This window comes from Oncorhynchus kisutch, linkage group LG13 (genome assembly GCF_002021735.2).
Source record: "Oncorhynchus kisutch isolate 150728-3 linkage group LG13, Okis_V2, whole genome shotgun sequence".
Classification (NCBI taxonomy): Eukaryota; Metazoa; Chordata; class Actinopteri; order Salmoniformes; family Salmonidae; genus Oncorhynchus; species Oncorhynchus kisutch.
Window position 1 is genome coordinate 15,485,103 of NC_034186.2, and position 26,983 is coordinate 15,512,085.

The 26,983-nt window shown below is 46.7% G+C and overlaps 1 protein-coding gene across 1 annotated transcript in view; it reads left to right on the forward strand.

The window, feature by feature from the left end:
- Positions 1-26,983, forward strand: part of col24a1 (collagen type XXIV alpha 1 chain) — a 265,549-nt gene that overhangs the window by 92,543 nt on the left and 146,023 nt on the right. The window contains exons 19-26 of the mRNA XM_031785672.1: positions 1,294-1,347; positions 4,464-4,517; positions 5,357-5,410; positions 6,714-6,758; positions 6,963-7,016; positions 8,973-9,017; positions 22,544-22,597; positions 25,732-25,785. Coding sequence (XP_031641532.1) covers positions 1,294-1,347; positions 4,464-4,517; positions 5,357-5,410; positions 6,714-6,758; positions 6,963-7,016; positions 8,973-9,017; positions 22,544-22,597; positions 25,732-25,785 — 414 coding nt within the window. The remainder of the gene's footprint in view (positions 1-1,293; positions 1,348-4,463; positions 4,518-5,356; positions 5,411-6,713; positions 6,759-6,962; positions 7,017-8,972; positions 9,018-22,543; positions 22,598-25,731; positions 25,786-26,983) is intronic.

Consider the following 26,983-nt stretch of genomic DNA (forward strand, 5'->3'; position numbering starts at 1 on the left):
CCGCACTTTGTTACTGACAGCCCATATACTGTAGCTGCCTGAAACTAAACCATCCTGCAGGAAAACAGGACAAATTCGCGCAACATATTTATAACACCTGTGTGTGGGTCTCTTTTTGTGTATAGAAAATACAGTACGTAATGTGATCAACCATAGACTTTAATTCTATAGACGCCAGGCAGTCAGTCCCTGTAACATCATATGAAGACCATATGAATATTGGTTTTGACAACACAATACCAACCACACACAGCTTGCCTGCCTCCTTAGAAACACTGGCAACTGTCAAATAGAGTGAAGACTCACTACTGATGCTTTGAGTACCAAGTCTTTATCTACCTCATGCTGTTTGTATATATAATATACAGTACGTTATGTGTGTGTGGCTGTCTGTTTGTATATATAATATACAGTACGTTATGCATGTGTGGCTGTATATATAATATACAGTACGTTATGTGTGTGTGGCTGTCTGTTTGTATATATAATATACAGTACGTTATGCGTGTGTGGCTGTCTGTTTGTATATATAATATTCAGTACGTTATGTGTGTGTGGCTGTCTGTTTGTATATATAATATTCAGTACGTTATGTGTGTGTGGCTGTCTGTTTGTATATATAATATACAGTACGTTATGTGTGTGTGGCTGTCTGTTTGTATATATAATATACAGTACGTTATGTGTGTGTGGCTGTCTGTTTGTATATATAATATACAGTACGTTATGTGTGTGTGGCTGTCTGTTTGTATATATAATATTCAGTACGTTATGTGTGTGTGGCTGTCTGTTTGTATATATAATATACAGTACGTTATGCATGTGTGGCTGTCTGTTTGTATATATAATATACAGTACGTTATGTGTGTGTGGCTGTCTGTTTGTATATATAATATACAGTACGTTATGTGTGTGTGGCTGTCTGTTTGTATATATAATATACAGTACGTTATGTGTGTGTGGGTGTCTGTTTGTATATATAATATACAGTACGTTATGTGTGTGTGGCTGTCTGTTTGTATATATAATATACAGTACGTTATGTGTGTGTGGCTGTCTGTTTGTATATATAATATACAGTACGTTATGTGTGTGTGGCTGTCTGTTTGTATATATAATATACAGTACGTTATGTGTGTGTGGGTGTCTGTTTGTGAGAGTGAGAGAGAAGAAAAGAGAGACATGCTTGGCATTGATGTTTCCACTTTGTGTTGATGTTTTCATGTGTCTTTGCTCTAAATTCAAACAGAAGATGTGCTTTTTAAAATGTTTAATGTCTCTCTGCTCTAACAGGGTAAAATGGGTGAGATCGGACCACAGGGACCTCCTGGCCCACCAGGTCCTGAGGTAAAACACTGACATCATTAAAGCCACACTGTTAAATGTCTGCTATTATGTTTCTGTCGCTTTAATGGTCATTGAGCTACTGATACAGCTCAATATGATGTCATAAAATGTCATAAACTTCTGTCATATAGTGCTATACATGGTCAAACAAGTAAACCATGCAAACTGAACCAATCACAAAAACATATCGTTCTGATCTAAGAGTGGGTTCCTACACACTGTTGTTATAGTCAAGTTCAAATTGTAGTTCTGTTGGGACCATATTGTGTCCCTGTCCTTTTACTTGCCAGAGATTTTTTCAAGTTGTCCCAGAGACGGGATAGAGAAACCGCCCTGAGACTGTCTGAGGCGGTTTGCTCTACTACCTGTGTTCTGTCTGGGATCAGGGTGTAAACTGATACACACTATCACTAACACCATACAACACGATCAGCCCCACATCACTCTTTATCTTTACTCTCTGATTAGACCGTGTGTAAAAGCAACATGGTCCCTGGTCTATATTAACTATAGTTATAGCCGTATAGTGCCTTTGTATGGCATCTATCTTTGTAGTTGATCACAGGTTGTCACAACCAGGTGAGACAGTGTGGAGAAACCACGGGTACAGGTCCACTGTAATGCCTCATAGTGCTTTTTATGACTGCCTAGTATCTATCTCCATGGCTGCTGCCTCCCTCCCAACCATAGGTCATGTTAAACTCCTGTCCTGGTCCATGAGACAGACACATGTAAACAGTAGATAAGCTAACAGAGAAGACACAGTAAGGAACTAAAATCATCATGGGCACAGGTCCAGAGTAGTGCTTAAGACTGCCTCTTTATTGCTGCTCACTATCTATAGTATCTCTACGGCTGCTGCCTCCCTCCCAACCCCAGGTCAATCACTGTCCTGTGTCGAATGAATGCTAAACACTTGAGATAAGGTTGTGAACTTGGGGGACAGAGTCCAACTTGAGAGGACAGGATCAACACACCAAGCAAACTGAACAATCTGAGAAATACATTGATAGCACTCCTTAAACCCAGCACAGATACACATCGATAGCACTCCTTAAACCCAGCACAGATCCACATCGATAGCACTCCTTAAACCCAGCACAGATACACATCGATAGCACTCCTTAAACCCACCACAGATACACACCGATAGCACTCAAACGCACCAAAGATATACATCGATAGCACTCCTTAAACCCACAACAGATCCACATCGATAGCACTCCTTAAACCCACCACAGATATACATCGATAGCACTCCTTAAACCCACCACAGATATACATCAATAGCACTCAAACGCACCACAGATATACATCGATAGCACTCCTTAAACCCACCACAGATATACATCGATAGCACTCCTTAAACGCACCACAGATATACATCGATAGCACTCCTTAAACGCACCACAGATATACATCGATAGCACTCCTTAAACCCACCACAGAAATAAAGTACATACAGTAAGCTTTCCTTCATCCCTGTGTCACATTGGTTCTGATTTATTCCCAGTCTAGCAGATCTACAAGAAAGCAGGATAGCATATAGGAATATATAGGATTTGGAAAGTCAAACTAATCCAAACGTATCCTGTAATGTTCTCAGTGTGTGCACATCATGTGACTCACAGACTAGATGTCTTTTAAGTTTTTATCAAACTGAATCCAACAATGTCTCACTTGTTTTACCATCCGTCCTATAAATGTTGTAGCTCTACTTTATGGTGGTTGACTGTTTGTTGCCTTGTCAAGATCAAAGAGTCCAGAAAGGTTCACTCCATTTTACTCTTTTTGGCCCTGTTAAAACACCACATCTGTAAATCTGATAGATCTCCATAGCTTTCTCTCCCCCTTTCTCCCTCTCCTCCTCTCCCCCACCAACTGTCCCCTCTCCCCTCTCCTTCTCCCTCTCCTCCTCTCCCCCACCAACTCTCCACCAACTCTCCCTCTCTCCCCCTCTCCCTTCTCCTTCTCCCTCTCCTCCACCAACTCTCTCCCTCTCCTCCTCTCCTCCACCAACTCTCTCCCTCTCCTCCTCTCCCCCACCAACTCTCCCTTTCTCCCTCTCCTCCTCTCCCCCACAAACTCTCCCCTTCTCCCTCTCCTCCTCTCCCCCACCAACTCTCCCCTTCTCCCTCTCCTCCTCTCCCCCACAAACTCTCCCTTTCTCCCTCTCCTCCTCTCCCCCACCAACTCTCCCCTTCTCCCTCTCCTCCTCTCCCCCACCAACTCTCCCCTTCTCCCTCTCCTCCTCTCCCCCACCAACTCTCCCCCTCTCACCCTCTCCTTTTCCCTCTCCTTCTCTCCCCCACCAACTCTCCTCCCACTCTCCCCCTTTCTCGCTCTCTCCCCCTTTCTCCCCCTTTCTTCCTCTCTCTCCTCCCCTTCCTCCTCTCCTCCATCAACTCTCCCCCTCTCCTCCTCTCCCCCACCAACTCTCCCCCTCTCCCCCTCTCCTTCTCCTTCTCCTCCTCTCCCCACCAACTCTCCACCACTCTCCCTCTCCCCCCTCTCTCCCTCTCTCCCCCTCTCTCCTCTCCTTATCCCTCTCATCCTCTCCCCCACCAACTTTCCTCCCTCTCTCCCCCTCACCCTCTCCCCATACCAACACTCCTACCTCTTTCCCCATCCCTTGTTTTAATTGAGCCGGCCATGCCATGCTGAGGCAGGTGTGTGACAGTCTTCAGCCAACATCTCTATCCATCACCCCCTTTACATCAGGGTCATATAACATAGCTAGGCCCTGTCACACATTTAGATACAGATGTATTGACCTTGCCTACCAACTTACAGAGGGTCAGTGTGCTCTCTGTTTTCATCATTGTCAATCCATAAAGTCTTTTTGAGAAAAGAGGGGCAGTGTGGGTCTGACCCTGACCCTGCCATATATATCAATATACAAGCATATAGGCACCCTATGTAGATAATCCTACACTCCCTTTCTGTACACACATATCTAAAGAAAGTATGATGTAATAGAATGGAATATAAAGAAACTGAATACATTCAGGTGTGTTCAGGAGTGTGTCATGTTAGATGTGGCATCAAACCTCTATGATCACATCAGTCTTGTGATTAATGATGTCATCAAAGAACCATCCTGCTTGGTTTCTCAGGGTTTTCCTGGAGACATCGGTGTGCCAGGTCCCAACGGCCCTCCTGGACCTAAGGTAAAGACAAGCACTGTTTCCACAACTCAAGTCAAAATGCATAATCCTCAGCAGGGGTTGGAACCAAAATTATTTGTTTTATTCTAAACAGAACCAAACATATTTTTGTTCGGTTCCACTGTTCTGGTTTGAACCCCCAAAAAGTTCCAGTTATTAAACCTCTGAAATATATATATGTTTTACATTTAGCTCGACATTAGGCTGCAGTAGCAGTAGTAGTAGGGTGAGGGGCAGGTAGCCTACATACTGGCAAAGAGTTTCGGCAGACAGACGGACGGTAGGCAGGCAGGCAGGCAGACACACAGACAGACAGACAGACAGACAGACAGACAGACAGACAGACAGACAGACAGACAGACAGACAGACAGGCAGGCAGACATACATACGACAGACAGACAGACAGACAGACAGACAGACAGACAGACAGGCAGGCAGGCAGGCAGGCAGACATACGACAGACAGACAGACAGACAGACAGACAGACAGACAGACAGACAGGCGGGCAGACAGACAGATAGCAGGCAGACACAGGATTAGCTTTCTGAGTGACAGAGTGAGGGCTTTGCATAGGCGCTTTTGTTGTGGTACGTAATTAACCGGTTCCCATAATTTTAAAATAATGGTTTTGTTCCAAAACAATATACAGTAGATCACTTTTGTTCCCAGTTCTGATTCTGTTCCTCGAAAAACGTATTTATTTTCCGCTGTTCTGTTCCCTGAACCGGTTCCAACCCTGACCCTCAGTGCATCTTCCACTCCTGAGGTTTCATTTGTGTGTTTTCGATAATAGCAACACATCTGTTTTGTATGACATACCATGTATCCTGCTCTGTTGCAGGGACTCCTAGGTGCCAGAGGGCCACAAGGACCCCCAGGGCCAAAAGGAACAGAGGTAAGAGACATTATCAAGAATTTGTAGCTTGTGGGTGAGAACCACTAAACTACTGTACATCATACTCAGAATACTGCAGACACAACTGAACATGCAGGAAGCTAACAATATTTAGTTTGCATTTGATTACAAAACAGATTGTCAGTTTCTACATGCAGTTGAACCTGTAACCAGAGTGGAGGCGGTTGGCATTGCTACAGTAGGTTCAGGCTATGTGAAGCTGTAGAGTGATTCCAGGTCCCAGGGCACGTTCCACTGTACTGTATACCGTCATGATTCATCACTAGGTGCTAATCAAAAACAAGGCAGACTCCAGGGCTTTCCAGGCAGCAGTGGAAAATAAGAACAGAAGCCTTGGCAGTGTGTACAGTACGTACACCTTTCCATTGTGCTAGTGTTACGGTATTGGCACCCAACTCAACTGTGGTACCGAGTTGGAAGGCCCCTCAATCTCTCTCTCACTCTCTTTCCTGGCACAGAGTCTTCTTGCATAGCCTGAAAGAAAATGCTGTAGAGTTCAATCACTATAGCATTAATACCTTACCTTCAGCTGATCAGAGAAAACGCTGTAGAGTTCAATCACTATAGCATTAATACCTTACCTTCAGCTGATCAGAGAAAACGCTGTAGAGTTCAATCACTATAGCATTAATACCTTACCTTCAGCTGATCAGAGAAAACGCTGTAGAGTTCAATCACTATAGCATTAATACCTTTCCCTTCAGCTGATCAGAGAAAACGCTGTAGAGTTCAATCACTATAGCATTAATACCTTACCTTCAGCTGATCAGAGAAAACGCTGTAGAGTTCAATCACTATAGCATTAATACCTTACCTTCAGCTGATCAGAGAAAACGCTGTAGAGTTCAATCACTATAGCATTAATACCTTACCTTCAGCTGATCAGAGAAAACGCTGTAGAGTTCAATCACTATAGCATTAATACCTTTCCCTTCAGCTGATCAGAGAAACTGTCTCAAAGCAGAACATCATGCATGCTAATCATTGGAATCATCAAGCTCTCCTTCAGGCTGTGTGGACATAGAGAGAAACATCCAGGTTACTCTGCTAGGAAGAACACAATGATCGATGAGAGTACACACACACACACGCACGCACGCACGCACACACACACACACAGGCCCTCTGTGGCTTTCACATTAGTAGATCTGTGCATAAGGGGTGAGATGGGATGTTGCTCAGCTAGTGTTACTGCAAGTGCCCAGTGATGTTACCTGGTCCCCAAATCCAGCTGTATATGATGCATTGCACTGTGTTGACCTGTTTTACTGTGTATTTTCAGGGTGATGAGGGACACCTTGGCCCACCTGGCGGCCCTGGCACCACTGTAAGTGTGTCCAGGTGTTTCATCATGAAGTAACACAGATGAGATGTGATAAAACATGAAAAGCTAGTGTGTGTGTGTGTGTGTGTGTGTGTGTGTGTGTGTGTGTGTGTGTGTGTGTGTGTGTGTGTGTGTGTGTGTGTGTGTGTGTGTGTGTGTGTGTGTGTGTGTGTGTGTGTGTGTGTGTGTGTGTGTGTTTCTCTACAGGGGAGAGTTGGAAGGAAAGGCTACATAGGGGAACCTGGACCTGAGGGACTGAAGGTAAGAAGTTACTATCAGCTTGCATACTGTACGCATGCTGTATTGGACTGTTTAGAAAAACAACTAACACAGTGTCACTCGATCAGGTCCATTTGCAGATATGGTCAAGTGTGTGTGTAACCATCTCTTTCCCTTGGTGTTGTGTCTAATCATAAGCTAACTGTCCATACATTAAATATACAAAAGTATGTGGACACCCCTTTAAATTAGTGGGTTTGGCTATTTCAACCACACCTGTTTCTAACAGGTGTATAAAATCAAGTGCACAGCAATCTCCATAGACAAACATTGGTAGTAGAATGGCCTTACTGAAGTGCTCAGTGACTTTCGACATGGCACTGTCATAGGATGCCACCTTTCCAACAAGTCAGTTTGTCAAATTTATGACCTGCCTGAGCTGCCCCGGTCAACTGTAAGTGATGTTATTGTGAAGTGGAAACGTCTAGGAGCAACAACAGCTCCGCCGCGAAGTGGTAGGCCACACAAGCTCACCGAACGGGACCACTGAGTGCTTGAAGCGCTTGTCGCGTAAAAATCGCCTGTCCTCGGCTGTCCTCGGTTACAACACTCACTACTGTGTTCCAAACTGCCTCTGGAAACAATGTCAGCATAAGAACTGTTCGTTGGGAGATTCATGAAATGGGTTTCCATGGCCGAGCAGCCACACACAGGGGAAAAGAAAGGCTGCCTTATCTGTTGTTCTGTTCCTCAGCAAGGCAGTTAACCCACTGTTCTCCGGGCGCCTAAGATCACCATGTGCTACAGTGGTGTAAAGTGTACCGCCATTGGACTCTGGAGCAGTGGAAACGTGTTCTCTGGAGTGATGAATCACGCTTCCCCATCTGGCAGTCCAACGGACAAATCTGGGTTTGGCGGATGCCAGGTGTCGATGTAACGTTTGGTGGAGATGGAATAATGGTATGGGGCTGTTTTTCATGGTTTGTGCTAGGCCCCTTAGTTCCAATGATGCAAAATCAATACAATGACATTCTAGATGATTCTGTGCTTCACACTTTGTGGCAACAGTTTGGGAAGGCCCTTTCCTCTTTCAGCATGACAATGCCCCTGTGCACAAAGGGAGTTCCATACAGAAATGGTTTGACGAGATCGGTATGAAAGAACTTGACTGGCCTGCACAGAGCCCTGACCTTAACACCGTCGAACACCTTTGGAATGTATTGGAACGCCGACTCCGAGCCAGGCCTAATCGGCCAACATCAATGCCCGGCCTCACTAATGATCTTGTGGCTGAATAGATGCAAGTCCCCTCAGCAGTTCCATCATCTAGTGGAACTCCTTCCCAGAAGAGTGGAGGCTGTTATGGCAGCAAAGGTGGGACCAACTCCATATTAATGCCCATGATTTTGGAATGAGATGTTCAACGAGCAGGTGTCCACATTCTTTTGGTCATGTAGTGTACTATCTAATCGACATGGCCCGCGTACCACTTTTGAGGTCTTAGTTTAGTTTTCTTGTTTAGGTTTTTCTCTTTAAAACAAAGAGCAGAATTCCAGACGTGTTCTTCACGTTACCTCATTAGAGTTAACTGGTGTGAACCCCCTATTACTGCTATTAGATGTTTATTAGTATGGATTACACTTTAGTGTTTTCCTCTGAATGCCATGCAAGTCAGAGTCCCTGTGTTTGTGAATGAGTTGGGTACTTATGTTAGTTCAAGGGGAGGTGGTTGTGTCATAAATGTATTGAGCCTTATTAACAAAGAGAAGGAATTCTCCCTGGACTGTTATAGAGCATAATGGAAACCCGCAGGAGGGGAATAAACAGAAACAGAAGAAATCAAGAGCATTTCCATGTGTGCTTTTTAATCATTTGTTTATTTAAAACCCTGTGTGTTCAAGCTGTTGATCATGTGACTGAGCGACCATCGGCTGGATCTTAACATCTTCACACACAGGAAGAAAATGTACCAATGTTTTGTTTTGATCTGGTTTTCAGGGGGAGACGGGGGACCTTGGCGGCATTGGAAAAAATGGACCGCAAGTGAGTCTGGTGTTTTTTGCTGACTATGCATGAAATCAATGTCAGTGATTAACCACTTCTTAGTTTGTTAATGTGCAGTCCAGCGACTATTAAGTTATTAAGTCTCTACTTCCTGCTGTTCTCATATAGGAAGAGTCTCAAACGTAGAATGAGTACTCATACGTAGAATGTTTATAGTGCTTTTCTCAGACTTAAAGATGCAGAGTGGTTGGTTTTCATTAGTCTGAGTGCAGTGATGGAGATGTAAGGGTCTTTATGTGGTTTAGTATGGGGAGGGAGGACGAAAAGGATAGAGGAGGAGGTGATGAGGCAAAGAGGGGTAGGGAGGTGGAGGAGGGGTAGGGAGGTGGAGGAGGGGTAGGGAGGTGGAGGAGGGGTAGGGAGGTGGAGGGCTAGGGAGGTGGAGGAGGGGTAGGTAGTTGGAGGGGTAGGGAGGTGGAAGAGGGGTAGGGAAGTGGAGGAGGGGTATGGAGGTGGAGGAGGAGGGGTAGGGAGGTGGAGGAGGGGTAGGGAGGTGGAGGATGACGGGTAGGGAGGTGGAGGAGGAGGGATAGGGAGGTGGAGGAGGGGTGTGGAGGAGGGGTAGGGAGATGGAGGAGGAGGGGTAGGTAGGTGGAGCAGGGGTAGGGAGGTGGAGGAGGACGGGTAGGGAGGTGGAGGAGGAGGGATAGGGAGGTGGAGGGCTAGGGAGGTGGAGGAGGGGTAGGTAGTTGGAGGGGTAGGGAGGTGGAAGAGGGGTAGGGAAGTGGAGGAGGGGTATGGAGGTGGAGGAGGAGGGGTAGGTAGGTGGAGGAGGGGTAGGGAGGTGGAGGATGACGGGTAGGGAGGTGGAGGAGGAGGGAGGTGGAGGAGGGGTGTGGAGGAGGGGTAGGGAGATGGAGGAGGAGGGGTAGGTAGGTGGAGCAGGAGTAGGGAGGTGGAGGAGGACGGGTAGGGAGGTGGAGGAGGAGGGATAGGGAGGTGGAGGAGGGGTGTGGAGGAGGGGTAGGGAGGTGGAGGAGGAGGGGTAGGGTTGTGGAGGAGGAGGAGGGGTAGAGAGGTGGAGGAGGAGGAGGGGTAGGAAGGTATTTCTCTAGCAATAAACGTGTGTTTTATACAGAAATTGGCATAAGGATCTCCAGTGAATGACGTTCTCTGGAAGTTACCTCATTTTGAGTTTGCGTTCATTTGTTTGTGCCAGGGACAATTTTTCTTTTTTTGTGTAAATTTAAAAAACGCCTCTTGAAGGAAACTAACTGCATAACTGGACTCTTGTTGTTGCCCTTAGAAACATACAGTGGGGAGAACAAGTATTTGATACACTGCAGATTTTGCCGATTTTCCTACTTACAAAGCATGTAGAGGTCTGTAATGTTTATCATAGGTACACTTCAACTGTGAGAGACGGAATCTAAAACAAAAATCCAGAAAATCACATTGTATGATTTTTAAGTAATTAATTAGCATTTTATTGCATGACATAATTATTTGATCACCTACCAACCAGTAAGAATTCCGTCTCTCACAGACCTGTTAGTTTTTCTTTAAGAATTCCTCCTGTTCTCCACTCGTTACCTGTATAAAAGACACCTGTCTACACACTCAATCAAACAAACTCCAACTTCTCCACAATGGCCAAGACCAGAGAGCTGTGTAAGGACATCAGGGGTAAAATTGTAGCCTTGCACAAGGCTGGGATGGGCTACAGGACAATAGGCAAGCAGCTTGGAGGAAAGGCAACAACTGTTGGCGCAATTATTAGAAAATGGAAGAAGTTCAAGATGACGGTCAATCACCCTCGGTCTGGGGCTGCATGCAAGATCTCACCTCGTGGGGCATCAATGATCATGAGGAAGGTGAGGGATCAGCCCAGAACTACACGGCAGGACCTGGTCAATGACCTGAAGAGAGCTGGGACCACAGTCTCAAAGAAAACCATTAGTAACACACTACGCCGTCATGGATTAAAATCCTGCAGCACACGCAAGGTCCCCCTGCTCAAGCCAGCGCATGTCCAGGCCTGTCTGAAGTTTGCCAATGACCATCTGGATGATCCAGAGGAGGAATGGGAGAGGGTCATGTGGTCTGATGAGACAAAAAATAGCTTTTTGGTCAAAACTCCACTCGCCGTGTTTGGAGGAAGAAGAAGGATGAGTACAAGCATGGAGGTGGAAACATCATTCTTTGGGGATGCTTTTCTGCAAAGGGGACAGGATGACTTGAGGGGAGGATGGATGGGGCCATGTATCGCGAGATCTTGGCAAACAACCTCCTTCCCTCAGTAAGAGCATTGAAGATGGGTCGTGGCTGGGTCTTCCAGCATGATAACGACCTGAAACACACAGACAGGGCAACTAAGGAGTGGCTCCGTAAGAAGCATCTCAAGTTCCTGGAGTGGCCTAGCCAGTCTCCAGACCTGAACCCAATAGAAAATCTTTGGAGGGAGCTGAAAGTCTGTATTGCCCAGCGACAGCCCCGAAACCTGAAGGATCTGGAGAAGGTCTGTATGGAGGAGTGGGCCAAAATCCCTGCTGCAGTGTGTGCAAACCTGGTCAAGAACTACAGGAAACATATGATCTCTGTAATTACAATCAAAGGTTTCTGTACCAAATATCAAGTTCTGCTTTTCTGATGTATCAGATACTTATGTTATGCAATAAAATGCTAATTGATTACTTAAAAATCATACAATGTGATTTTCTGGATTTTTGTTTTAGATTCCGTCTCTCACAGTTGAAGTGTACCTATGATAAAAATTACAGACCTCTACATGCTTTGTAAGTAGGAAAACCTGCAAAATCGGCAGTGTATCAAATACTTGTTCTCCCCACTGTACATACCGCACATCTCTACAGTAGAAATACTCAAGAAAATAAACAATGACGATCCAGATGAGAATGATCTATGATCATCTATGTTCATTCATCAATAACAAGTCATGGCTCTACTAGTACTGGAACAACATCTGTGGCCCGACTAGTTTTCTAAAACATCTGTGGAATACTACTATTACTTTGGATTGGTCTAATTAACTGCAAAACTGCAACGTTTCAAAAGTCTGTCTTTGTTGTTTTTTGGTCCATATAGTCTTTTGACACCCAAAACAAAAGCAGCAACATGTTTTCCCATGCAAGAAATCCACACACAACCCTCTCATGCATGTCACATCTCAATGCCTTATGCCTCTCTGTGTTCGTCAGGTCCCTTAATGCTAGTATTTGCATTGTGTGCGGATGGCTTTCACAGCCACTGAATAGGACTTCCAAATGGCTCCCTATTTCCTACATAGTACACAAATTTTGACCAGAGCCCTATGGGCACTATATAGGGAATGTGGTGCCCTTTGGGACACAGCCTCTGTGTTGCGTAGGAGAGAACACATGAAAGGGATTAACCATTTACCACAGACTGTATCTAGCTAGGACCCCTTTGAAGCCAATGCCATGTAAAAAAAGAGCTCAGCTTGGAAACACATGGAGCCTCTAATGAACGTCATTACATCGCTTTCCAAATAAATCTAATCTGGAGGGTCTGAGATAGACTGCTGATGGGCTGGCTAACTGCAGGTTAGCCCTGGTCAGGAGGTTCCTGGCTGAACGTCTTCAATGTGTTCACTAAGGCTTTGTTGTGTCACCTAGAGAGCACTTCATGCAACATGTTGCCAGTAAAGCATTTGAACCAATCATTTACTGGGACTTTTTATAATATGATCAGCTGTATTTTTTGGGGCCAAATTAGATTGGCCCGTCAAGTGTTCCATTATAGGGTGACCCACAATTTAAAAAAAATCTAATGCCTCTATATTGAATCGCTGCTGAGGGCATTAACAGGTCTGTGGTTTGCTCTGAAACACACGATACTCAGGTTCACCTGGGCCGAAGAGAGAGATGGAGAGAGGAAGAGCGAGAGACTAGTAGCACATGACAACAGAGAGATCGTCTTAATTCTCTTCTACAGTACTTACTATGGTGATATCAGTCTCACTTCCTGACTGTTCTGCTCTTCTTTTAACCTCCACTCAGTCTGACCCAGGGCTGAGAAAGCAGACTGCTGTATACACACACACCTGAGAAAGCATATCACTGCAGATACACACACACCTGAGAAAGCATATCGCTGTATACACACACACACCTGAGAAAGCATATCGCTGTATACACACACACACACCTGAGAAAGCATATCGCTGTATACACACACACACCTGAGAAAGCATATCGCTGTATACACACACACACCTGAGAAAGCATACCGCTGTATACACACACACACACCTGAGAAAGCATATCGCTGTATACACACACACACACACCTGAGAAAGCATACCGCTGTATACACACACACACCTGAGAAAGCATACCGCTGTATACACACACACACCTGAGAAAGAAGACCGCTGTATACACACACACACACACCTGAGAAAGCATACCGCTGTATACACACACACACACACCTGAGAAAGCATACCGCTGTATACACACACACCTGAGAAAGCATATCGCTGTATACACACACACACCTGAGAAAGCATACCGCTGTATACACACACACACACCTGAGAAAGCATATCGCTGTATACACACACACACCTGAGAAAGCATATCGCTGTATACACACACACACCTGAGAAAGCATACCGCTGTATACACACACACACACCTGAGAAAGCATACTGCTGTATACACACACACACCTGAGAAAGCATATCGCTGTATACACACACACACCTGAGAAAGCATACCGCTGTATACACACACACACCTGAGAAAGCATACCGCTGTATACACACACACACCTGAGAAAGAAGACCACTGTATACACACACACACACACCTGAGAAAGCATACCGCTGTATACACACACACACACACACCTGAGAAAGCATACCGCTGTATACACACACACCTGAGAAAGCATATCGCTGTATACACACACACACCTGAGAAAGCATATCGCTGTATACACACACACACACCTGAGAAAGAAGGCCGCTGTATACACACACACCCCTGAGAAAGCATATCGCTGTATACACACACACCTGAGAAAGCATATCACTGTATACACACACACACCTGAGAAAGCATATCGCTCTATACACACACACACCTGAGAAAGCATATCGCTGTATACACACACACACACACCTGAGAAAGCAGACTGCTGTATACACACACACACCTGAGAAAGCAGACCACTGTATACACACACACCTGAGAAAGCATATCACTGTATACACACACACACACACCTGAGAAAGCAGACTGCTGTATACACACACACACCTGAGAAAGCAGATCGCTGCAGACACACACACACACACCTGAGAAAGCAGATCACTGCAGACACACACACACACGCACCTGAGAAAGCAGATCACTGCAGACATACACACACACACCTGAGAAAGCAGATCGCTGCAGACACACACACACATCTGATAGAGCAGATCACTGCAGACCCACACACACACACCTGAGAAAGTAGAACTCTCCAAAGCCTAGTTTCCTACTGTTAAATGATACAGGACACCATGTTGTCCCACTTCATGCCACATTTAAGGTGTTTTGTGTGCATCGGGAGTCACTAGTGTTCCCATGACTCTCAGCTGCCTGCCTCTGTCTCAACTCACAGCCACTACAGTCCAACTGCAAATCTTAGCTGCCTGCATGCCTGGGGCAATGCCATCTTGTGGATATGCTTTTTGCGGTTGGCTACTGTGTTTTCATAAGCTGGCTTTATGTACTGTACGGCTGAAAGTGTCAGGTATTGTGAATGTATGTTGTTTATTATATAGACTAGAACCGACAGGAATGTAGATGTTGTTTATTATATAGACTAGAACCGACAGGAATGTAGATGTTGTTTATTATATAGATTAGAACAGACAGGAATGTAGATGTTGTTTATTATATAGATTAGAACAGACAGGAATGTAGATGCAGTCCAGAAGTGACGTCTGATCCTTGGCTCCCCCATTCTATACAGCCTCCTCTCTGGCTGTCCCCATCCCCACTCTATACAGCCTCCTCTCTGTCTGTCCCCATTCTATACAGCCTCCTCTCTGTCAGTCCCCATCCCCACTCTATACAGCCTCCTCTCTGTCTGTCCCCATTCTATACAGCCTCCTCTCTGTCTGTCCCCATCCCCATTCTATACAACCATCCTCTCTGTCTGTCCCCATCCCCATTCTATACAGCCTCCTCTATGTCTGTCCCCATCCCCATTCTATACAGCCTCCTCTCTGTCTGTCCCCATTCCCACTCTATACAGCCTACTCTCTGTCAGTCCCCATCCCAATTCTATACAACCTCCTCTCTGTCCTTCCCCATTCCCACTCTATACACACTCCTCTATGTCTGTCCCCATTCCCACTCTATACAGCCTCCTCTCTGTCAGTCCCCATCCCCACTCTATACAGCCTCCTCTCTGTCTGTCCCCATTCTATACAGCCTCCTCTCTGTCTGTCCCCATCCCCATTCTATACAACCATCCTCTCTGTCTGTCCCCATCCCCATTCTATACAGCCTCCTCTATGTCTGTCCCCATCCCCATTCTATACAGCCTCCTCTCTGTCTGTCCCCATTCCCACTCTATACAGCCTACTCTCTGTCAGTCCCCATCCCAATTCTATACAACCTCCTCTCTGTCCTTCCCCATTCCCACTCTATACACACTCCTCTCTGTCTGTCCCCATTCCCACTCTATACAGCCTCCTCTCTGTCTGTCCGCATCCCCACTCTATACAACCTCCTCTCAGTCTGTCCCCATCCCCATTCTATACAGCCTCCGCTCTGTCTGTCCCCATTCTATACAGCCTCCTCTCTGTCTGTCCCCATTCCCACTCTATACAGCCTCCTCTCTGTCTGTCCCCATCCCCATTCTATACAGCCTCCTCTCTGTCTGTCCCCATTCCCACTCTATACAGCCTCCTCTCTGTCAGTCCCCATCCCAATTCTATACAGTCTCCTCTCTGTCTGTCCCCATTCCCACTCTATACACACTCCTCTATGTCTGTCCCCATTCCCATTCTATACAGCCTCCTCTCTGTCTGTCCCCATCCCCATTCTATACAGCCTCCTCTCTGTCTGTCCCCATTCCCACTCTATACAGCCTCCTCTCTGTCTGTCCGCATCCCCACTCTATACAACCTCCTCTCAGTCTGTCCCCATCCCCATTCTATACAGCCTCCTCTCTGTCTGTCCCCATTCCCATTTAATACAGCCTCCTCTCTGTCTGTCCCCATTCTATACAGCCTCCTCTCTGTCTGTCCCCATTCTATACAACCTCCTCTCTGTCAGTCCCCATCCCCACTCTATACAGCCTCCTCTCTGTCTGTCCCCATTCTATACAGCCTCCTCTCTGTCTGTCCCCATTCTATACAGCCTCCTCTCTGTCTGTCCGCATCCCCACTCTATACAACCTCCTCTCAGTCTGTCCCCATCCCCATTCTATACAGCCTCCGCTCTGTCTGTCCCCATTCTATACAGCCTCCTCTCTGTCTGTCCCCATTCCCACTCTATACAGCCTCATCTCTGTCTGTCCCCATCCCCATTCTATACAGCCTCCTCTCTGTCTGTCCCCATTCCCACTCTATACAGCCTCCTCTCTGTCAGTCCCCATCCCAATTCTATACAGTCTCCTCTCTGTCTGTCCCCATTCCCACTCTATACACACTCCTCTTTGTCTGTCCCCATTCCCATTCTATACAGCCTCCTCTCTGTCTGTCCCCATTCTATACAGCCTCCTCTCTGTCTGTCCCCATTCTATACAGCCTCCTCTCTGTCAGTCCCCATCCCCACTCTATACAGCCTCCTCTCTGTCTGTCCCCATTCTATACAGCCTCCTCTCTGTCTGTCCCCATTCTATACAGCCTCCTCTCTGTCTGTCCGCATCCCCAATCTATACAACCTCCTCTCAGTCTTTCCCCATCCCCATTCTATACAGCATCCGCTCTGTCTGTCCCCATTCTATACAGCCTCCTCTCTGTCTGTCCACATTCCCACTCTATACAGCCTCATCTCTGTCTGTCCCCATCCCCATTCTATACAGCCTCCTCTCTGTCTGTCCCCATTCCCACTCTATACAGCCTCCTCTCTGTCAGTCCCCATCCCAATTCTATACAGTCTCCTCTCTGTCTGTCCCCATTCCCACTCTATACACACCCCTCTTTGTCTGTCCCCTTTCCCACTCTATACAGCCCTCCTCTCTGTCTGTCCTCATTCCCACTCTATACAACCTCCTCTCTGTCTGTCCCCATCCCCACTCTATACAGCCTCCTCTCTGTCTGTCCCCATTTCTACTCTATACACCCTCCTCTCTGTCTGTCCCCATTCCCACTCTATACAGCCCTCCTCTCCATCTGTCCCAATTCCCACTCTATACAGCCATCTTCTCTGTCTGTCCCCATTCCCACGCTATACAACCTCCTCTCTGTCTGTCCCCATCCCCACTCTATACAACGTCCTCTCTGTCTGTCCCCATTCCACTCTATACAGCCTCCTCTCTGTCTGTCCCCATTCCCACTCTATACAGCCATCCTCTCTGTCTGTCCCCATTCCCACTCTATACAGCCTCCTCTCTGTCTGTCCCCATTCCCACTCTATACAGCCCTCCTCTCTGTCTGTCCCCATTCCCACTCTATACAGCCTCCTCTCTGTCTGTCCCCATTCCCACTCTATACAGCCATCCTCTCTGTCTGTTCCCATTCCCACTCTATACAGCCTCCTCTCTGTCTGTCCCCATTCCCACTCTATACAGCCATCCTCTCTGTCTGTCCCCATTCCCACTCTATACAGCCCTCCTCTCTGTCTGTCCCCATTCCCACTCTATACAGCCATCCTCTCTGTCTGTCCCCATTCCCACTCTATACAGCCTCCTCTCTGTCTGTCCCCATTTCTACTCTATGCAGCCCTCCTCTCCGTCTGTCCCCATTCCCACTCTATACATCCCTCCTCTTTGTCTGTCCCCATTCCCACTCTATACACACTCCTCTATGTCTGTCCCCATTCCCATTCTATACAGCCTCGTCTCTGTCTGTCCCCATTCCCACTCTATACAGCCCTCCTCTCTGTCTGTCCCCATTCCCACTCTATACAACCATCCTCTCTGTCTGACCCCATTCCCACTCTATACAGGCATCCTCTCTGTCTGTCCCCATTCCCACTCTATACAGCCCTCCTCTCTGTCTGTCCCCATTCCCACTCTATACAACCATCCTCTCTGTCTGACCCCATTCCCACTCTATACAGCCATCCTCTCTGTCTGACCCCATTCCCACTCTATACAGCCCTCCTCTCTGTCTGTCCCCATTCCCACTCTATACAGCCTCCTCTCTGTCTGTCCCCATTCCCACTCTATACAACCATCCTCTCTGTCTGACCCCATTCCCACTCTATACAGCCATCCTCTCTGTCTGACCCCATTCCCACTCTATACAGCCTCCTCTCTGTCTGTCCCCATTCTATACAGCCTCCTCTCTGTCTGTCCGCATCCCCACTCTATACAACCTCCTCTCAGTCTTTCCCCATCCCCATTCTATACAGCATCCGCTCTGTCTGTCCCCATTCTATACAGCCTCCTCTCTGTCTGTCCCCATTCCCACTCTATACAGCCTCATCTCTGTCTGTCCCCATCCCCATTCTATACAGCCTCCTCTCTGTCTGTCCCCATTCCCACTCTATACAGCCTCCTCTCTGTCAGTCCCCATCCCAATTCTATACAGTCTCCTCTCTGTCTGTCCCCATTCCCACTCTATACACACCCCTCTTTGTCTGTCCCCTTTCCCACTCTATACAGCCCTCCTCTCTGTCTGTCCTCATTCCCACTCTATACAACCTCCTCTCTGTCTGTCCCCATCCCCACTCTATACAGCCTCCTCTCTGTCTGTCCCCATTTCTACTCTATACACCCTCCTCTCTGTCTGTCCCCATTCCCACTCTATACAGCCCTCCTCTCCATCTGTCCCAATTCCCACTCTATACAGCCATCTTCTCTGTCTGTCCCCATTCCCACGCTATACAACCTCCTCTCTGTCTGTCCCCATCCCCACTCTATACAACGTCCTCTCTGTCTGTCCCCATTCCACTCTATACAGCCTCCTCTCTGTCTGTCCCCATTCCCACTCTATACAGCCATCCTCTCTGTCTGTCCCCATTCCCACTCTATACAGCCTCCTCTCTGTCTGTCCCCATTCCCACTCTATACAGCCCTCCTCTCTGTCTGTCCCCATTCCCACTCTATACAGCCTCCTCTCTGTCTGTCCCCATTCCCACTCTATACAGCCATCCTCTCTGTCTGTTCCCATTCCCACTCTATACAGCCTCCTCTCTGTCTGTCCCCATTCCCACTCTATACAGCCATCCTCTCTGTCTGTCCCCATTCCCACTCTATACAGCCCTCCTCTCTGTCTGTCCCCATTCCCACTCTATACAGCCATCCTCTCTGTCTGTCCCCATTCCCACTCTATACAGCCTCCTCTCTGTCTGTCCCCATTTCTACTCTATGCAGCCCTCCTCTCCGTCTGTCCCCATTCCCACTCTATACATCCCTCCTCTTTGTCTGTCCCCATTCCCACTCTATACACACTCCTCTATGTCTGTCCCCATTCCCATTCTATACAGCCTCGTCTCTGTCTGTCCCCATTCCCACTCTATACAGCCCTCCTCTCTGTCTGTCCCCATTCCCACTCTATACAACCATCCTCTCTGTCTGACCCCATTCCCACTCTATACAGGCATCCTCTCTGTCTGTCCCCATTCCCACTCTATACAGCCCTCCTCTCTGTCTGTCCCCATTCCCACTCTATACAACCATCCTCTCTGTCTGACCCCATTCCCACTCTATACAGCCATCCTCTCTGTCTGACCCCATTCCCACTCTATACAGCCCTCCTCTCTGTCTGTCCCCATTCCCACTCTATACAGCCTCCTCTCTGTCTGTCCCCATTCCCACTCTATACAACCATCCTCTCTGTCTGACCCCATTCCCACTCTATACAGCCATCCTCTCTGTCTGACCCCATTCCCACTCTATACAGCCTCCTCTCTGTCTGTCCCCATTCCCACTCTATACAACCATCCTCTCTGTCTGATCCCATTCCCACTCTATACAGCCATCCTCTCTGTCTGTCCCCATTCCCACTCTATACAGCCCTCCTCTCTGTCTGTCCCCATTCCCACTCGATACAGCCTCCTCTCTGTCTGTCCCCATTCCCACTCTATACAACCATCCTCTCTGTCTGATCCCATTCCCACTCTATACAACCATCCTCTCTGTCTGATCCCATTCCCACTCTATACAGCCATCCTCTCTGTCTGACCCCATTCCCACTCTATACAGCCATCCTCTCTGTCTGACCCCATTCCCACTCTATACAGCCATCCTCTCTGTCTGACCCCATTCCCACTCTATACATCCATCCTCTCTGTCTGACCCCATTCCCACTCTATACAGCCCCCCTCTCAGACTTGAGTTCTTCAGTCTACCGCTAACATGCTCCAGATGTGGCCCGTGTCTGTCAAACACACCCCTTGTTGAGTTACTAAGACATGATGGGGAAAGATAGAAAATAGACTGTGAAGAAAGAGACAAGAAATGTAGCCACCAAAACACATAACACATCTAAGTACAGTACATCTCTTGTACAATGGTTAAATACATCTTTTTATAAGATTGAAATACATATTGCAAATTTGCCTCCTACAACGTAAGACAACCACAGTGACCACTCTATACATGTCCATAGTTTGTTAGCAAACTATGGACATGTTTTCACCAGCCTCTAACTACCCTTTTCAGGATGCACTGGGGTCAAGAGACGCTGCTCCTCTCCTCGCCATAGACTCTGGCGCTGGGCCAAACCTAAGCCATTTATCCAGATGACTGATCTGGAAGGGATTTTTCTCCATGATTTTTCTGATATTTACATTAGCCAGTGTTCTCTTCGTTAGCAAAAGGTCCACAAGTGTCTGGCGAAGGTCCGTGGGATGTTAGATCGCTCATCCAGCTGGACTAGAACTCTGCTGCCGCAGGCCTTCTACACAGAGCTGGGTGGCAGAACACTGTGTACAATTACATTGTTTGCTAAGAGTCCTGAAAAATAGAACCGAGCATGAAAAAATGTCCTTTCATTACTCAGCCCCCTGGTCTTGGAATTCCCTCCAAGCCAATTTACATATAGATAAACAGGTTGTTGAGATATGTAGTTGTTTCTAGTTGTCATCTGATGTCTCTAGTTTGTGTTGTGTTTTGTAAGGAATCATGTTGTTTTACTTCACACACATCCACTGTTATTTTTCTGTTGTATTTGTGCTGTTGCCAGTGTCTTCTGTCTGTTTTGTCTGAAATGTTTCTTGTATTTTTATCCCAGCCCGTCCCCACAGGAGGCCTTTTGCCTCTTGCCAAGCAGTCAATGTAAATAGTACTATTTTCTTCGTTGATAGCCTGTTTAAAAAAAGGTTCAATAAAAACATGTACAAAATAGAATCAGCCCAGGATAAATGGATGGATTCATCAGTATCCTCTATTTAAACAGGATTGGTTGGGATAACACACACCAGTAAGGTAAATTGCGTACATGGATACTAGAGTGTACTGTATTGGAAGCAAACAAAGGTCCCGTACTGCTGCTGGACAAAACGTATACTATAGTTAATGAAATGAGAGACACACACGCTGAATATGGCCCCCAAATATTATACCATGTGTGACCTCATTTCGTTACCTACAGCAGTAAATAGCCCAGGACTAAGGCGTGTGAATACTGGGAAAGGAATGTATGTTTTCATTGCCTTGTTCATACAACACGAAATTAGCATTTTGACATACATTTCATTGCCTCATTACTTTTTTAGTAACATGAAACATTGCATGTAATAATTACATTGTTCAGTTTAAGGTGCTCAACTTTCATTGAGGGAATTTCCCCTTGGTACCTTCATGGTTCCTTCATGGTTCCTTCATGTCATTTCCTTTATAAAGCATGTGATGCCACTACTTACCCCATCCTTATATCACCAATACACAGTCTTCTATGACCCTCTGCATTCCTGCTGTCAAAACAGGTTGAAAAGAACTGTCTGATGGGTGGGGATCATGTCTCCCCTCATAGATGTACTTTACCCTGATGTGTGTATGCTCTTTCTCTCACTCTCTCGCTCTCACTCACTCTCTCTTTCTCTCACTCTCTCTCCTCTCCCCTTTCTCCCTCTCTCTCTTCTCTTTCTCTCTCTCTCTCTCTCTCTCTCTCTCTCTCTCTCTCTCTCTCTCTCTCTCTCTCTCTCTCTTTCTCTCTCTCTTTCTCTCACTCTCACCCTCTCTCCTCTCCCCTTTCTCCCTCCCCCTCTCTCTCTTCTCTTTCTATCTCTCCTCTCTCCCATCTCTCTCATCTCTTGCTCTCTCTCGCTCTCACTCTCTCTCGCTCTCTCTCTCCTCTCCCCCTTTCTCCCTCTCTCTCTGTTCTCTTTCTATCTCTGTCCTCGCTCCCATCTCTCTCATCTCGTTCTATCGCATCTCTTTCCATTTCATCTCTCTCCCATCTGCAGGGTCCAGCAGGCCTGATCGGTACGTCAGGGGGAGCTGGAGATCCTGGTGAAAAGGTAGAGGGGTGTTTATTCTGCCATTAGGATTTGAGTGGATTAGCCAGACGCTGAGGGCCAGGCAGACAGGCAGACAGACCGAAAGACAGACAGACAGACTTAGACAAACACTGACCACCCTCACATCCATATCATAAACATCACCCAATATCATAAACATCACCCTGCAATTACTGTGTTCCCACTGTCTCCTTAGACTTCACTCAACCAACCCTGCATCTCAGTCTCACACATTGAAATGTAACTTGAAATGTAAAATGATCTTTTGAACTTTGTGGCAAAGAAAGCAAATACACACACACCACACACACTCATCTGGGTCATGCTCCTTAAATATGTAAGTCATTTTAAGTCTCCATGCTGTATGAGGATAGAGAGACCCCTCTGGGATGTTTCCCAACTAGTTCCTGTGCTTATGACAACACGAAACCCCAATCATCACCCTTCAACCCTCAACTGTCAGAACTCAGCTTCCTCTGCTGCTCCCTGACTGTTGACTTAAATTACTTTACTGAGGTCCTGACTGCTGATTATTGACAGGCGCTCAGCTGGATGCCCCGGTCCAGCTCCCTAGCCTACCCAGAAACACCTTCTCTCTGTCAGAACATTGCTCTAAAATGCTTGCTCTCTCAGACAGACCTACAACTCTCTCTTTCCCTTTATCTCTCTCTCTCTCTCAGACAGACCTACACCGTCGTTGCCCCTCCTTATGACTTACATTGTATCTGTCAGCACCAGAACCAGCCGTACCCTGTCAGCCAGTGAATTCCTTTCAGATTAAATACATTTAATCCAATTATGCACTTTGATTTAGACAGATTTTTCAAATACAGAGCTCTAAATCCATTCTTTGTTTTTAAGGACTGTAGGCTGCTTACAGTGAGGGAATAGTGTATCAGTGCTTGTACAGTCAAGACAGGAGAACTGTGGATTCAAATATATATATTTTTTTAATATTTGTTATATTTTTATTTAATCTTTATTTAACTAGGCAAGTCAGTTAAGAACAAATTCTTATTTTCAATGACGGCCTAGGAACAGTGGGTTAACTGCCTGTTCAGGGGCAGAACGACAGATTTGTACCTTGTCAGCTCGGGGTTTGAACTTTCAACCTTCCGGTTACTAGTCCAACGCTCTAACCACTAGGGGACCCTGCCGCCCCAGTATATATAAATATAAATGATACAGACTGTTAGAGACTAGAGGAGAGACCCAGTCAGACTGTTAGATACTAGAGGAGAGACCCAGTCAGACTGTTAGATACTAGAGGAGAGACCCAGTCAGACTGTTAGATACTAGAGGAGAGACCCAGTCAGACTGTTAGATACTAGAGGAGAGACCCAGTCAGACTGTTAGAGACTAGAGGAGAGACCCAGTCAGACTGTTAGATACTAGAGGAGAGACCCAGTCAGACTGTTAGATACTAGAGGAGAGACCCAGTCAGACTGTTAGATACTAGAGGAGAGACCCAGTCAGACTGTTAGAGACTAGAGGAGAGACCCAGTCAGGCTGTTAGATACTAGAGGAGAGACCCAGTCAGACTGTTAGATACTAGAGGAGAGACCCAGTCAGGCTGTTAGAGACTAGAGGAGAGACCCAGTCAGGCTGTTAGAGACTAGAGGAGAGACCCAGTCAGACTGTTAGATACTAGAGGAGAGACCCAGTCAGGCTGTTAGAGACTAGAGGAGAGACCCAGTCAGACTGTTAGATACTAGAGGAGAGACCCAGTCAGGCTGTTAGAGACTAGAGGAGAGACCCAGTCAGGCTGTTAGAGACTAGAGGAGAGACCCAGTCAGACTGTTAGATACTAGAGGAGAGACCCAGTCAGGCTGTTAGATACTAGAGGAGAGACCCAGTCAGACTGTTAGATACTAGAGGAGAGACCCAGTCAGACTGTTAGAGACTAGAGGAGAGACCCAGTCAGACTGTTAGATACTAGAGGAGAGACCCAGTCAGACTGTTAGATACTAGAGGAGAGACCCAGTCAGACTGTTAGATACTAGAGGAGAGACCCAGTCAGACTGTTAGATACTAGAGGAGAGACCCAGTCAGACTGTTAGATACTAGAGGAGAGACCCAGTCAGACTGTTAGATACTAGAGGAGAGACCCAGTCAGACTGTTAGATACTAGAGGAGAGACCCAGTCAGACTGTTAGAGACTAGAGGAGAGACCCAGTCAGACTGTTAGATACTAGAGGAGAGACCCAGTCAGACTGTTAGATACTAGAGGAGAGACCCAGTCAGACTGTTAGAGACTAGAGGAGAGACCCAGTCAGACTGTTAGAGACTAGAGGAGAGACCCAGTCAGACTGTTAGATACTAGAGGAGAGACCCAGTCAGACTGTTAGATACTAGAGGAGAGACCCAGTCAGACTGTTAGATACTAGAGGAGAGACCCAGTCAGACTGTTAGATACTAGAGGAGAGACCCAGTCAGACTGTTAGATACTAGAGGAGAGACCCAGTCAGACTGTTAGATACTAGAGGAGAGACCCAGTCAGACTGTTAGATACTAGAGGAGAGACCCAGTCAGACTGTTAGATACTAGAGGAGAGACCCAGTCAGACTGTTAGATACTAGAGGAGAGACCCAGTCAGACTGTTAGATACTAGAGGAGAGACCCAGTCAGACTGTTAGATACTAGAGGAGAGACCCAGTCAGACTGTTAGATACTAGAGGAGAGACCCAGTCAGACTGTTAGATACTAGAGGAGAGACCCAGTCAGACTGTTAGATACTAGAGGAGAGACCCAGTCAGACTGTTAGATACTAGAGGAGAGACCCAGTCAGACTGTTAGATACTAGAGGAGAGACCCAGTCAGACTGTTAGATACTAGAGGAGAGACCCAGTCAGGCTCATCCATCCACAACTTTCAGAGTTTTACTGTAACAAGCTGGCCAGTCCTGTTACATAGTGTGAGTGGGGGGATTTTACTATAGACAGACATTAGTATCCACTTTAAATGCCCACTCTGTGATATTTACAGCTCTCACTCTAGCCTGTACTGTGTTCTGGGGGCTCTCATATTACCTCATGTCCTGTGGAGCCGATAGGTTTGATGTTTGGATGTATGGAGGTGCAGGTCGGTGGTGGTACAGCGGTTAACGATCCTTCTCCTGTGCTTGTGTTTCCCAGGGTGACCGTGGTCCTGCAGGTCCGTTGGGTCCTCCTGGGGAGATGGGGTCCAGGGTAGGTACAGAACTAAGTACACTATGTCTATATGCACCACTTAGAGAGAGTGTCTGGAAGCATTACACTGGTGGCATGTTGGCAGCTCAGTCCCTGCCTCCCAGGGGTTTGGAGGCATATCAACAGCACTTTTTGTTATCTTAGTTTCTGTATTTTCTGTGTTTGATCAACTGTAACTCTGAACCTCAAGGCAGTATCTAAAAATGGTGTAACTACTGTATGGCTCTGTCCCATATCTTAATATAAATGCTATTTCCTCTTTAGCGTTTGAGATACCTATCTTAGAGTTCTGTACACTATCCTCCTATGTTCTCTACCCCTGTCTGTCTGTGAATGTTCTTCTGTAGTCTTGGCCTGTGTCCCTCTCTCTCTGTGTCTGTCTGTGAATGTTCTTCTGTAGTCTTGACCTGTGTCCCTCTCTCTCTGTGTCTGTCTGTGAATGTTCTTCTGTAGTCTTGACCTGTGTCCCTCTCTCTCTGTGTCTGTCTGTGAATGTTCTTCTGTAGTCTTGGCCTGTGTCCCTCTCTCTCTGTGTCTGTCTGTGAATGCTCTTCTGTAGTCTTGACCTGTGTCCCTCTCTCTCTGTGTCTGTCTGTGAATGTTCTTCTGTAGTCTTGACCTGTGTCCCTCTCTCTCTGTGTCTGTCTGTGAATGTTCTTCTGTATTCTTGACCTGTGTCCCTCTCTCTCTGTGTCTGTCTGTCTGTGAATGTTATTCTGTAGTCTTGGCCTGTGTCCCTCTCTCTCTGTGTCTGTCTGTGAATGCTCTTCTGTAGTCTTGACCTGTGTCCCTCTCTCTCTGTGTCTGTCTGTGAATGTTCTTCTGTAGTCTTGACCTGTGTCCCTCTCTCTCTCTGTGTCTGTCTGTGAATGTTCTTCTGTAGTCTTGACCTGTGTCCCTCTCTCTCTGTGTCTGTCTGTGAATGTTCTTCTGTATTCTTGACCTGTGTCCCTCTCTCTCTGTGTCTGTCTGTCTGTGAATGTTCTTCTGTAGTCTTGGCCTGTGTCCCTCTCTCTCTGTGTCTGTCTGTGAATGCTCTTCTGTAGTCTTGACCTGTGTCCCTCTCTCTCTGTGTCTGTCTGTGAATGTTCTTCTGTAGTCTTGACCTGTGTCCCTCTCTCTCTCTGTGTCTGTCTGTGAATGTTCTTCTGTAGTCTTGACCTGTGTCCCTCTCTCTCTGTGTCTGTCTGTGAATGTT